The 14,450-nt window shown below is 40.7% G+C and overlaps 1 protein-coding gene across 1 annotated transcript in view; it reads right to left on the bottom strand.

The window, feature by feature from the left end:
* Nucleotides 1–11,194: 11,194 nt before the first annotated feature.
* The window catches only part of Lhfp (lipoma HMGIC fusion partner), a 225,535-nt gene continuing 222,279 nt past the window's right edge, over nucleotides 11,195–14,450 (bottom strand). Inside the window, exon 4 of the mRNA XM_013031443.1 lies at nucleotides 11,195–12,308. Within this exon, the coding sequence (XP_012886897.1) occupies nucleotides 12,190–12,308 (119 nt within the window). The 3' untranslated portion in view covers nucleotides 11,195–12,189. The remainder of the gene's footprint in view (nucleotides 12,309–14,450) is intronic.

The following is a 14,450-nucleotide window of genomic DNA, read 5'->3' as shown; positions in this document are numbered from 1 at the left end:
CGGCATGTGGCTCAGGTGATAAGAGTAGAATGCTTGTCTACTAAGCATGAGGCGCCAAGTTCAAACCCTTCTCCTGAAAAAGAAGGGTTATATTTCCCAATCCTCTTCCCAATAAAGCAGGGATGTATTTTAAATAAAATGCAAAATAAAATATAGAAATATGCAATAAAATATATCAACAAACACATAATATGTAACTCCATAAAATACATAAATAAAATATATAGGTGGATATATGTGGATATTGTGTATATTACATAAAATATGTATATTACATACAAATATAGATGAGTTCTTCATAATCTCCACCCTAGAAATGGTTATTTAACAGTCACTATACCCTCATCAAAGGAAGTAGTTCCAACAGATGACTTTGCTAGTACCAGTAGTTCTTCATTAGCTTGTTGATTGTCATAAGGAGTATGAGATAGGATGTTTCACTGGTGAAATAAGTGATTTTAACAATCAATAAATTGACACTGGCCCATGATCTAACCACTCCTGCCATTGCTTGAATAGGGTTCTTAGGTTCTGGTGAGCCCACTAGCCTCCCAACTTTAGAAGTGCTACCCAAACTAAGGACTACCTGGTTCTGCATCCCATTGATGCACAGAGCATTTTAGATCTGGAAGAAGATGAGCTGAGTCCTACTGTATGACTATCATCATCTCTGTTCAAGTGAACTTTATACACTGGATACCTTCCCAGAGCACCAAAATACCCATAAGTAGAACAAACTACATGGCAATTTTTTGTGCTTATTCTGAAGAAATGTTGGTATGTGAACTGAATCTGATTGGCAACTTGCTTCAATTGTAGCATCCATTTTGTTAGGATGCGTGAGGAGGAGTTGCTCATAGTTCTCTCCTATCACCAAACATCCTAAGCTAGCACCATGTCCAACAAGAACCTGAAAGTGGGAATAGACATTGACTGAGATCAGTTAACAGTAATTGGATTAAGATGGTATTGATGGAGATGAAGAAATTCTCATGAGGATGTGAACAGCATCAAGAAGGTCACTTTTATGTCATGAGCACTATGGCTCATGATATAGAGTAGACAAGAGACATGATTAGAGATAGAGTTAGTTCAGAAGTAAGATGTTAAGTTCAGTTTGGGTGAGATTGAATTTGATATATTTGTGAGTTGGCTAAATGGAAATGTTGCATTAAGCAGTTGGATATGAGAGGTCTAGGCTGAAGGTAAACTTTGGGAAGTTATGGTTGTGGTAAATAAATATCATAGAAGCCTTGGAAGTCCATGAACTAGTGATGTAGAAGGAGTAAGGTCCTTTAAGAACTGTGCCATTTGAAGACTAAGTTAATGAGCACAAAACTAAATCATGATTTAGATGTTACATTAGTCCATATATAGTATTTCACATAATTAAATTTTTTCTTTTGATGCTGGTCCTGAGGCTTGTACTCAGGGCCTGGACGCTATCCCTTAGCTCCCCCCAGGGCTAGGACTTTACCAGTTAAGGCACAGGTATACTTCTGGCTTTTTTGGTAGTTTACTGGAAATAAGAGTCTCATGGACTTTCCTTCCTCAGACTGGCTTCAAACTTTAATCCTCAGATATGAATCCCCTGAGTAGCTAGGAATACAGGCCTGAGCCACCAGTACCAAGCTGATACTTGACATAATTAGAAAAAAAAAACTGATAGCAAATTCCTTTTCAAGTAAGCTGTCTTTATTTGGAAAAGCACTTGGCTAACGGAGCCAGAGTGCACTGAAGTATGCTTCAATGGCATCTTTAAGAGATGGAATGGGAGCACAGAACTTTGATAAGGAAAATTAAAAATAACTTATTTTGCTTTTGGAAGAAAGGAGGAGAAGAGCAGAGGAGGCAGGGCAATAAAGCAGGGCCAGCATGGAGGGCTCAGCAGAATGGAGTTCCAGCTTCCCAATGCAGGGGCAGGAAAAGGAGGTTAGTCCTCTGTTTATGACTGTTTATAATGCTGTCTTGGAGCTGTGGGACCTTTGATTTGTTTTGTTTTGAAAACAAAGAAGCTGAGTTCCAAGTCAAGGTCAAAGGCATAGGGTCAAAGAGGATATCAAAGAGGATAGGGTCAAAGGGAGTATCTAAGGGATCACAGTGGCCAATACAGTTGCTGAGATTATCCCCTAAGGAATCTGCATAATATTTGTGGGCTGACTTTAAACTCAAACTAGGTGATTAAAGAATTTGTTAGCATTGCTATCACATTATCGTAAGGTTCACGGAAAAGAAGAGTGCCATATGTGCATGGATGGAGAACAAGGGATGGGGCCATTTTTCCCAGGCAGACCTAACATTACAGCCTTTTGATAGTTATAAAGGGACACTGAATCTCTCTGGCTGATTCCTGCTGGCAAGGGGTGTAGATATTATGCAGAAGATGGAGATGTCATCTATTCTGGGAAAAGGCAGCAATAAGAATGTGGGTATGGATGAAATCTGAAAGAAGTCTTACAAGGCAAGGGATGAGTATTAAGAAAAAATATTATTAGAGGGTACTAAAGAGCAGAAGGAAGGAAAATTAAAAATTGGACGACTTGACTAGCTCCTGTCTCCTGCATTCCAGGCAGTCCTGGAGGTGGTAGAACATGTCCCTCAGTACTTCTAACATCTGGCAACTGGGAAGGGGATAACATGGTAGACTGATTAAGAATAAGCAGTTAGTGCTGGTGGGAATGTACACTTTGGAAAGCAGTCTGGAGGGTACTTAGAAAGCTAAAGATTGACCTCCCTTACGACCCAGTCATACCACTTCTAGGCTCTGAACAACAGGAACCAATATACAAGGACACGTGTACCTCCATGTTTATTGAAGCACTGTTCACAATAGCTAGGATATGGAAACAACCCAGATGCCCCACTACAGATGAATGGATCCAAAAATTGTGGAATATTATGCAGCCATTAGAAATGACAAAATAATGGCATTTGCAGGGAAATGCATGGAGCTAGAAGAAATCATGTTGAGCGAGGTAAACTAAGAGCAAAGAGACAAATGGTACATGGTCTCCCTGATAAGTGGATGTTAAATCCAAAATGTTAGGTGATATGACAAAATTAACAGGACTTAAGAAACAAAGAACTTCCACTCATCTGGTTGAACCACTACTAAATATCCCCATGCTGCTGATCACATGCATGGTGTATATATGTACACCGTTATATGTTATAGACCATGATAGACAATTTGCTCCAGGAAAGTTAGAATGAGCTTGTGACTTTAAATGAGCATCATTATTCCACAATACTGTGAAATTTGGGAAATTATGTAATCACTTAATCACAACTTAAAAAAAAAAGAACCTTGAAGAAGGTAGGGAGGGAAGGGATAGTAGGGGGAAAACAATGGAGGGGGTAACAATGCTTAATAGGAAGTGTACTCATTACCTTGCTCATGTAACTGTAACCCTCTGTATAGTATCTTTACAATAATTTTTTTTAAAGAATAAGCAGTTAGAAACTGGAGCTGGATTGGAGTGGTTAAGGGCCAAGTGGGAGCCCTGGAGCAGTTCCTGTAACTGGATTGTAGATACCTGGTTATGGAGTTGGGAGACCCAGGAAGGTGCCAAGGCAAACTGTCCTGAGTCTAAGACTCACTACAAATTCCTGCCCATTTAGAAGAAAGACAGGTATGAACATTAGAGAGACATGCTTATTGACTATTTTCTTTTGATCTCTCTGGTTAGTTTTGAAAGGGCAATTGCAAAGTAATTCAATTTAGGCTGTGACACTATCCACTCTTACTCCTCTCCATGATCCCTCGTTACCAGGACTAGCTTTGTCCCAGGGGTCTAGGTGCTTGTTGCTGGGATGGCTTATCCCTGTTGGTGTTTTTGTTTCTTTTCTGTCAGTTGCAGACAGGGCTTGAACTCAGAGCTTAGGCACTATCCCTGAGCTTTTTGCTCAAGGCTAGCACTCTACCACTTTGAGATGCAGCACCACTTCCATCATTTTACTGGTTAATTAGAGATAAGAGTTTCACAGGGACTTTTCTGCTTGGGCTGGCTTTGAACTATGATCCTCAGGTCAAATGAGACTTTTTGCCATGAAACCCTTTTTACCTTAAATTGAAACAACAAGGAGAGCAATAGAAATAGTTTTTAAGCAAGGCTCACCTGGAACTTGCTAAGGATTAATCACTAAATACTTGCAAGAGTTATTTATCCCTCTGCAGGTCTAACTAACTGCTGCAGAAGGAAATACCTGCAATGACAAAACTCAATGGTAGACATGATGAGAGTTTGAAATAGCAACTGATTAACTGAATATAACACTTTAGGATACTACTTACGATTGAAACCATTGTCAGCCCGGTATCCAAACTTGAGAAACAGACATTTGACACATTTGCTCACACCCAAATCTGATGAACTTCTTTACAGCTTGAGTTTAAAACTGCCCCCTCCCCTTTTATTTCTTTGGCTCAGGAAGTCAGTTACCAGAAAATCTCTCAAGCAATTTTGGTAAAGAGATACATTAACATGAAAACTGGCCTTTGAACATTTGCTAGAGGCTAACCTGTAAGAGGGAACCTAGAGGGGGTACAGGGACCCTGTCTGCATCTCACTCTCAAGTTCACAAGCAGAGAGGCAGAGAAGGGGTGGGAGAGAGAGGGAGAGAGGAGATCGAACTCCTATAAGACAAAGAAAGTTACCTCTCTAGGGGATATGGCTGGGAGGCTTTTGAGACAGGAGAGACAGGAGACAGAGAGAAGGAAAAGCAAGGAGAGCCTGAATGTATAGACCTTCTGGCCATTTACCATTGTGTTGGTGGAAACTGTGGCAATAAAAATAAGGTGTTTGGGCTTTATGGAGCCCTTTAAGATGGTGTCTGGTGAGAACATAGAAGTCCCTGCTGAGATAGAAAGTAGGCCAAAAGGCATAGGGAGGGTCCCTCGGGTGTGGTGAGACAGAATGAGAGACAGAAGAGAGGGACTCATAAAACATTAGTCATTCACCAGATGTAGATAAACCTGAGTCTGGAATCTGTGTCATGAATACTTGGCTAACAATAACAATGACAAAGGCCAGAGGTCTTGGGGCTCCCTGGCAGTTCAGGTCAGTGAAGGGGAAACAGGAGGCAGACTGAAAGAGATGGAAGAGGGCATCCAGAAACTCCTGACACTATCCCTTCCTGGCCAATGCACCTCTCAGGCAGAGGAGAGTTTATTGTAAGAATTGAACCAGCCTGCTCCACACAGGATAGTAGAGGTGTGTAGAGGCTGCAAGGGTTGCAGGGGGAAGGGAAAGGGAAAGGGGGCAGAGGGGAAAAGGAAAGGGAAGGGAAGTGAAAGGTGGAAAGGGAGCAAGGGGTGGAACTAATCATTAAGATTGACTATGTAAGGAGAGGGCAGGGAGATGTTGCTGCAGCAATAACCTCAGAGCCTAGGGGACCTCCAACTGTGTGCCATTACCTGGGTTACACAGGTGCTAGGTGGAGACTTCTAGGAAGGGGCCACATGTGCGTGGAGGGAGAACAAGGGAAAGGGACATTTTCCCCAAGCGGACCTAACAATGATCAGTGAGCTAAATATTCTAAAATTTTCTTCCTAAAACACACATTGTCACAAGTTCAGCATTACAAAAAACATTCCAACTAAATCTCCCTCCAATCTTTCTTCCTTACTCATTGTCATCTATTTCTTAGAATCATCTATTTCTTATTTATCTGTTTCTATTATCATTTATTTCTTATTTATCTTTCCAGAAATATTTTATAGACATGAAGCAAATGCACATATCTTCATTAAAATGTTCACAGAAATTTGGATGTACTTTATAAATTCTTCTGCATCTTAATTTTTTGTCTTAATAGACCTCAGTGCTCTTGCCTCTAAATAGAGGAGGTCTGCCCTTTAAATGACTCAGTAGTGTTCCATTTGAAGGTATACTATATTTTATTTAAGGTGTCATTAAGTTTTTGGTTTTGTCCTTTTTTGCTCAAGACCCATGCTATACCACTTGAGTCACAGCTCCACTTCTGGCTTTTGGGTGGTTAATTGGAGATAAGGAGGTAGGGAAAAAAACAAAGGAGAGGGTAACAATGCTCGATAGGAAATGTACTTATTACCTTATTCATGTAACTGTAACCCTTTTGTACAGTATCTTTACAATATGTGTGTATGTGTGTGTGTGTGTGTGTGTGTGTGTGTGTGTGTGTGTGTGTGTAGAGAGAGAGAGAGAGAGAGAGAGAATTTCATGGACTTTCTTGCTCTGGTCGGGTTGGAACTCTGATCCTTCAGATCTCAATCTCCTTAGTAGCTACTATTACAGGTGTGAGCCACCAGTGAAATGGCTTTTTCTTTTGTCCTTTTTCACATGGGAAAACTAAAATGATTTTCTGGCCCGAAGAGTTTAAAATTCTCTTGTTTAAAACTCTCTTGCCTGTAACAGAGGGAAGATATGGTGCAAATTGGTGCCAAGGGAACACAGGTAGCTCCTCACAAAGCTCAGCTGAGAATTTCAGACAGCAAATTCACAGCTACTTGTTTCCAGGCCATTGGAGAGCAAAATGCCCTAGAAAATAAACTGATAAAAGAGTTAGGAGTATAGAGCTGAGATCTGGAAGAAGTCATCTAGGATCACAGTGGACATGACATCATGTGTCATAGAGAAAACAGATAATATAGCAGTTCTGTGGAAAAGGTGATCCAAGGGAGAAATGAAAGCAGGGGTCAGAAATTCTCCAAATAATTTCATGCCTAGCATTTATGATCAAGTGTTGTACTCCTGTATTAATGACAGGTCTTTTTTAAGATCATCTGTAAAATCTGCAAGTCTTTCATTCTTCTTGGTATCATTAATATTTACACTTACACGTTTGCTTTGTTATCATTATTTTTTTGAGCTTTTATTATTCTGAACCTCAAATTTTGATGAGCAAGAGAAAAGAGTACGAATGTCTAGGTATATGCCTAAGAACCAAACAACTTTCTGTAGACTGTTATTTTGTCATCCTTAGAAAATTTTATTAAAGAAATAAGATCAACCAGGTGCTGGTGGCTCATGCCTGTAATCCTAAATCTGAGGTTCTTGGTTCAAAGTTAAGCTAGGCCGGAAAGCCTATGAAACTCTTATCTCCAATAAACTACTAAAAAAGAGCCAGAAGTAGAGCTCACTAGCCATCTACACCCATGTATCTTACAGAAATCATGCAAAGCCCTTCATTGCCATCTCTTTCTTCCCCTCCCTCTCGCCTCTCTTTTTCCCCTTCCTTTCTCTTCTCTCTTCGCATCTCTTCTTTCTTCTCACCTGCTTTCTGCCTCTTTCTACTCTGATATTTCTGTAAAAAAGGTTTCCATTTTTATGTGAAATATTGTTTTTTTGTTTTGTTTTGTTTTTGTTGGCCATGGGGCTTGAAGTCTAGGCCTGGGCACTGTCCCTGACATCTTCAGCTCAAGACTAGCACTCTATCACTTGAGCCACTTCCAGTTTCTGGTTGTTAATTGTAGATAAGTGGCATACAGATTTTCCTGCCTGGGCTGGTTTTGAACTACGATTCTCAGATCTCAATCTCCTGAGTAGCTAGAATTACAGGCATGAGCCGCTGGCACCCAGCTGAAATACATGGAAGATTTTCATGGGCATAGAATTCTAGATGGTCTATTTCATTTCTTTTTAACTGACCAATAAAAGTTAAACATACTGATAAGCATAGGTGACTCAAACCTGTAATCCTACTTCCTCAGGAGGCTGAGTTCTGAGGATCGACACTTGAAGCCAGTCCAAGTAAATAAATCCTAGAAAATATTACCTCCAATTAACCATCAAAAAGCTGGAAGTGGAAGAATGGCTGAAATGGTAGAGTGTCAGCCTTGAATGAAAAAGCTGAGCAAGAAAGAGAGGAGAGGCCTTGAGTTCAAGCCCCAGTACAGGCACACACATAAAAAAAATAAATTGGACCTATTTGTGGAGTACTACACAAGGTTTTGACATAGGTAAGCAGTGTGGAATGGCATGTTCATTCTCCCCTATCCTGTCTCTGTTCATGACATTCCTATGCATCTGATCTAGCTGCCCACTTCAGAGAAGAGGCCCACATGTCAATCCATCTCACTCCCTGTGTTCTAAAGATCCATTGAGTTTGCATCCTCTGATGTGTCCCATCCTCCCTACCTCCCTCATTTTTGCCTAGTTTGGCCTTATCATTTTGTACCCAGGGACATCACTTTATTTATTAACCTCCCTTTCCTAACCATTCAGACCCCAGAATCATCAAAAAGATTTGTTTATCATTGTTTATCACAACGATGTTTATAATTCCTCTCCCTGTCCCAGCCACTCAGTGACTCACCAAACTTGGTCCAGAAATCTTTCTAAACGATTCAAGTTGTTCATGCCGCATCTCCCCTCCTTCAAAGCCTTCCACTGTCTTGCAGGCCATTGTGAGTTTTAGCACAATACCCAAAGTACTTTCTGCTCTTTTTCAGCCTCATCTCCCACTGTGCCACAAATGTATCCTCCCTGCCCCAGTGAGGATGGTTCACAGTCCCATTGGCCCTCCTGCCTTCCTGTTTGATTGGATGTCCAATGGGATTCAAACTTTCACTTCAAACATCTGTGGATGTTGGCAAGTTGTAGTCTCCAGTGTAGTCACCACCCCCAAACAACATTTCCCCACCCCAGGAAGTTCCTTACTACCTTAGTAGCAGATCCTGACACTCCAACAGACGGTCACCACTGTTGTGTTGTTGAGCCTTGTCAGTGCCTAGTCAGTTGTACAACCCCCGCCCCCCCCCCCCACCCAGGATAAGCAAATGCTTATACCATATTGCTAAACTAAAATGTTCGGTAGATTACATACATTAAATATATATTTTTGTTTAGAAAATTTCAGCTTAGTGATAGTTTATCAGCCTTTAACTCCTTCACAAACTCAGCAGCATCTGTCCATAATTTTAACAAACTTTGTCATTATTTCATGAATCCTGCTTTGTATCTGAAAAGCAGTATATATTTTTATTAATAAATGGGATGCTCCTCTTTGGGAATTGGTGGCTGATGCCTATGTCATCCTAGCTATTTAGGAGGTTGAAATCCAAGGATCATGGTCCATCTCAGGCTGGTCCCATGAAACTTGTATCTCTAATTAACTACCAGAATATCTGTAAATGGAAGTATGGCTCAAGCAGTAGAGTGCTAGCCTTAAGCAATAAAATTAAGAGGCAGTACCTAAGCCCTGAGTTCAAGCCTCAGGGCTGGCATACACAAACACAGACACACACACAGACACAGACACAGACACACACACACACACACACAAATTAGATATTCCTCATTAAATCCTGGTATAATGACTAGTTAAGCCTTGCCTGGTAAGGGTTTTTCATCTGACTTTATTAAGTAAGAGAGGTCAACTTTTATTTGAGTGAATGAGTGAATTCCATGAAAGTCTAAAAATCATGCGGACCACATAGAAATGACAATGTGATCACTATGTCTGTCTAAGGAATTTAATGAATTCCATACAGAATCTAGCTTGATAATGGGAGCTACTATGCTATTCTGACAGGAAGGTACAGTTAAAAAAAAAAGAAAAACATCAGCAATTCATGAAAATGATGGGCTAATTGAGGAAGCAAAGTGCAATCTTCCATTCTCCACAGGAAGCCAGAGTGAAGTGAAGCAGCACTTACTCTGCAGACAATGAGACATAATCAGATGACATTGAACACACGATGAATTCAGCATTTCAGAGTCGAATGGCTTTCTCCACAGTCACAAAGTCTCTGGAAATCTAGAGTTTTCTGGGCTAAAGTTTTATATTGTTCTTCCAAAGTAGCATAGGTTCTTGACCTAGAAAGAAGCAAAATATCCGAAGCAAGTGTGATACTTCAAATATTCAAGTTCAATAAAGAAATGTGTAGAGAGAACACATAAAATACAGTTGCAGGAAATAAATTGCCAGAATGTTCAATTTCCAAATAGGAAGTGTAATTTAGAAACGAATTGAAACTGAATATTATATATATGTACAGCAGAACTGGGACTTGAACTTGGGGCCTGGTGTTTACTGTCTCTGTTTGTTTTTATTTTACTTTTTTATTGTTTTTATAAAGGTGATATACAAAGAGGTTACCATTACATAAATCAAGTAAAGAGTACATTTCTTTTTGGGCCTTGCTCTCTCCCAGTTTTTCCCTCCCATCCCCATCCACAGTTCTATAATTCATTTTCAGCATAGTGTTCAGTGTGTACAATTGCTACTTTTGCTCACCCAGTATCTCCCCATTTCTGTGCCCCTTAGCTTTTATGATCAAGGCTAGTATCTACCACTTGAGCCACAGCTCCATTTCTGTCTTTTTGGTGGTTGATTAAGATAAGAGTCTTTCAGACTTTTCTTCTCAGACTGCCATCAAATCTTAACCCTCAGATCTCAGCCTCCTGAGTAGCTAGGAATACAGGTGTGAGCCACCAGTGCCCAAATAAAACTGATTTTTGTAAATGGATTTGCTACAATAATTTAGACTTGCTTACTACAGAGTACATCTATTTTCTGGTATCCATTTTTTTTTTCTCCAGGAACAACTGACAACATTCTGTGAGGGGGTCATTAAGGAGTATAAACCTTTCTTTTTTCATCAAAACTTTCTGCTGGGATCAGGAGTGGAAGATAATCATTCTCAAGTAGCCAAGTCTCTAAGTGAAAGTGGTGTGAAATTGCCCCTGACACACATGCACAGAGGACACCCTCCACTCACACACACTGTGAGAAGATGGAAAGGCAACTTATCTTCAGCAACTTGTGACAATCCTGTCATCATTCTGGAGACTGTCACCCCAGACCCCTCCTGAATGTGTTCTATCTCTCACTGCCTCTATTCTCAAACTTAATACAAAAGAGATTCAAACTCTTCTAGGAATGTTAGAATTTTGATTGCAAAGAATTTAGCAATCAAGATGCCCAGCATTCACAAACTGACTTGTTGAATGGTAACTCCTTTATACAACTACTTAGAAGTAATAAAATTAGAAAGAATTTTCAGTGAAAAGCAGAAGCTATTTCTTACTTTTAGTGTATTATAGGTCCAGAACAATGCCTGGTGGATAGTTAGCAAGTAAATTAATGAGAAGCTTCCAAAGACAAAAGGAAGATTAAGAGGACTCTGTTGCCATGAAAAGGCTATTTTTAAGAAATTAAAGAAGTAAACCCAATAACTGAATTAACATGCCATCACTCATCGAACTATTGATCAAAGAGAGAATTTATTCACAGAGCTTTTCAAATACAAACAAAATAGCACTTTAATATTTTTTTACAAAATGAATATTGAACTAAATGTGGTTACAGCACAGTACAATAATGGACAAAAGAGAACACGAGCTAATGACTGAAAAATGTCTCTCTTTACTTCCTATTTTCAACTGGATTCTTTCCTACAGTGGATAGAAAGTTACCCCCTTTTTCTTCAGGAGAATATCAAAGCAGAAGCTACTCAGAGAAATATTGCATACCTTGGAATAAATTGAAATAGGAAGGCTTAACTCTAAAAGTCTGCATAAACGCTGAAGATGGATTGAGGGTTTGAACAGTTTATGCAGGAGGTACAAAATACTGACATGAGTGGCATATTGGTCCATTTACTAAGTTCAATGGCTGCTTTGTAAAGTGATAATACTGTATTTTCAATGTGTATTTAAAAAAAAAGACAGAGGAGCAATGCACTGCTATGTCTCCCGTGCTGCGTGTATGATGGGCTACGTGTGTGTGCATGGCTGTGTGGGTATGTGTGCGTATGTGCTCATGTGCTTCCAGAAGCATCCTCACTTTCAGGGATCATCTGTGGAGTACCCTGCTTCCCAGGATAGTACTGTTTCTACTAGCCCTTTGGATTTTCCAGAGTATCTCTCTTTTTTCAAAACACAAAACAAACCTCGACTTTTGTCTGCCTATTATATAGATTTGCCTTGTGTGTGACATGCCACAATACTCTGTGGATTAGGGACAACAGGTACCCTGCAAGAGTGTAAGCCTTTGGTCCATGTTTTCTCCATCATTCCATCCTCCATTGTTTTCACAAGTTGCACACCATCCTTTCTTTCCATAATATGTTCTTGGTTTCTTTTCCTTAGCAGTGCACTAGTTTAGAAGCACTAGTCCACCTTTTTGCAAATTTGCCGGATGCTTTGGCCCTTTCAAGCCCCTGTGGCCCATCTTCTCCTCTGCTGTCTCCCAGTGGCTCCATTCTCAGTATGGGTAGTGCTTCTGCTTCTTGCCCGAGAAGCAAGCCAGCCATGTGCACAGAAGCATGGCAGCTGCCGCACCTGCTCCTGTGCAGTAGTAGGCCCAGCCGATCTCACACTTACCTAGGGATAAAGCAAGGGGAGACAGGTGAACATGGTTTTGAGAAGGCTTATTGCTTCTAGTGTGTGTGTGTGCACCGAGATATCCACTGGAACCAGGTGTTCTCACTCATGTGGAATGGTAACATGTCAAAACTACCTTGACAACAAGGAAAGCAAGAACAATTGTGTGTAGAAAGCAAGGAAGAGAATCAGGTGTCGGTGACTCACAGCTACTCAAGAGACAGAGATCTGAGGATCGTGGTTCAAAGCCAGTCTGGGTAGGGAAGTCTGTGGATTCTTATATCCAGTAAAAAACACCAAAAAAACAAAAGTAGCATTGTGGCTCAAGTGGTAGAGTGCTAGCCTTGAGCTGAATAGCTGAGGGACAGCGCTCCAGGCCCACAGTTCAAGCCCCACACCTGACCAAAAAAAAAAAAAAAAGCAAGAAAGAGGTCTGTGACTCATGCAGCTTAGAGGCCAGAACCCCACTCCCCACTCTCATTGTCCACATCCCTGGATGAATCAAAGGAGGAACAGCAATAACCAGGTTAGGAGAGGTGATGGATGGTATGAACCACACTTTAACACCGTGTGTGTGTGTGTGTGTGTGTGTGTGTGTGTGTGTGTGTGTGTGTGTGTGTGCTAGTCTTGAGGCTTGAACTCAGGACCTGGCACTGTCACTGAGCTTCTTTTACTCATAGCTAGTGCTCTACCACTGAGCCACAGCTCTAAAAAGCCACGGCTTTTGGTAGTTTATTGTAGATCATAGTCTCACAAACTTTTCTGTCCCTGCTGGCTTTGAACCGAGACTCTTAGATCTCAACCTCCTGAATAACTAGGATTATAAGTGTGAGCCACTGGTGCCCAGCATAATACTTTTATGTTGCTCTCTCTCTCTCTGTGTGTGTGTGTGTGTGTGTGTGTTTACCAGTAATGGTACTTGAACTCAGGGCCTCCTACTCTCAGTTGGCTTTTTCGCTCATGGCTGGTATTCTATACCTGAGCCACACTTCTATTTCTGGCTTTTTTCTGGTAAATAGACATGAGTCTGGAGTATTTGTCTGTCCAGGCTGGCTTAGAATCTCAACCCTCAAATCTCAGCCTATTTAAAATCTAGGATTACAGACATGAACTACAGATGCCTGACCAAGTTTAATGTCTTTAACTGAAGCTCACATATATAGGAAACCAGTTCTATAGGGGGAAAAGTTTAAAAATATAGAACAGCCTCTCTAAGGAGGAGGGCTCTTGGAAGAATGATACTATATGAAATTGTCAAGTGACTTATACTCTATTGTTTAAATTAGAGAACAAAAACTCCCAGATTCTTTTTGTGTCAACACTCACTTTTACTTGAAGGTATCATTTAAGTGAACATATAATGACTACAGTCCAAATGAGTCCTGATTTCTCACAGTTGGGTGGTTATTAGTAATGGATTTAAAACACACACGATTTCTTTCTTATATTGGCTCTGTTGATTCTTCTAATAACACCACAAGGTGAACTATTCCAACAAGGAAATTAAACTTTAGGAAAGCTGGCAACACCCAAAGTGGTATGCTCACAATTGCTAAAGAACTAAGTTATTATTCAAACTGGCTTCCTGAAGCTAAGAACAAGAATTGTACATGTAAAATATTCTATATGAGTTAATACACATTTTTCAATGGCATCCAAGATATTCTTTGAATATGCTCCATAAACAAGTCCTCTCATTGGGTATTGTTTCTTTGAAAATTGTTCTAATCCTTACATTTCTTTTTTCCTTCCCTCCTCCCTTCCCTCCCCCTTTTCCTCCATTTTCTTTTCCTGTTTCTTTCTTCTTCCTTCCCTTCCCTCCCCTCCCCTCTCCTCCCCTCCCCTCTCCTCCCCTCTCCTCCCCTCTCCTCTCCTCTTCTCTCCTCTCCTGTCTGTCCTTCTACTCTCCTCTGCTCTCCTCCCTCTCTCTCTTCCCTTTTCCTTCCCCCCTTTCCTCTCCTCTCCACTGTTTTCCCAACCATTCCTGTCTCCTGCCTTCCCCTGCCTTCCTCGGCCCTCTTCTCTCCCCTCTTCTCCTCTTTTCTCCTTTTCTTTCTTTCTACCCAGAAAGGTCTACTTCCTGACCCCTGGAAAGCTGGCTTCTTCTCAAATGGAACATCTGTAAGGATACTTTCCACCTGC

This window comes from Dipodomys ordii, unplaced genomic scaffold, assembly GCF_000151885.1.
Source record: "Dipodomys ordii isolate 6190 unplaced genomic scaffold, Dord_2.0 Scaffold140, whole genome shotgun sequence".
NCBI lineage: Eukaryota > Metazoa > Chordata > Mammalia > Rodentia > Heteromyidae > Dipodomys > Dipodomys ordii.
Note: the sequence above shows the minus strand (reverse complement) of the source record. Positions and strands in the feature narration are given on the sequence as shown.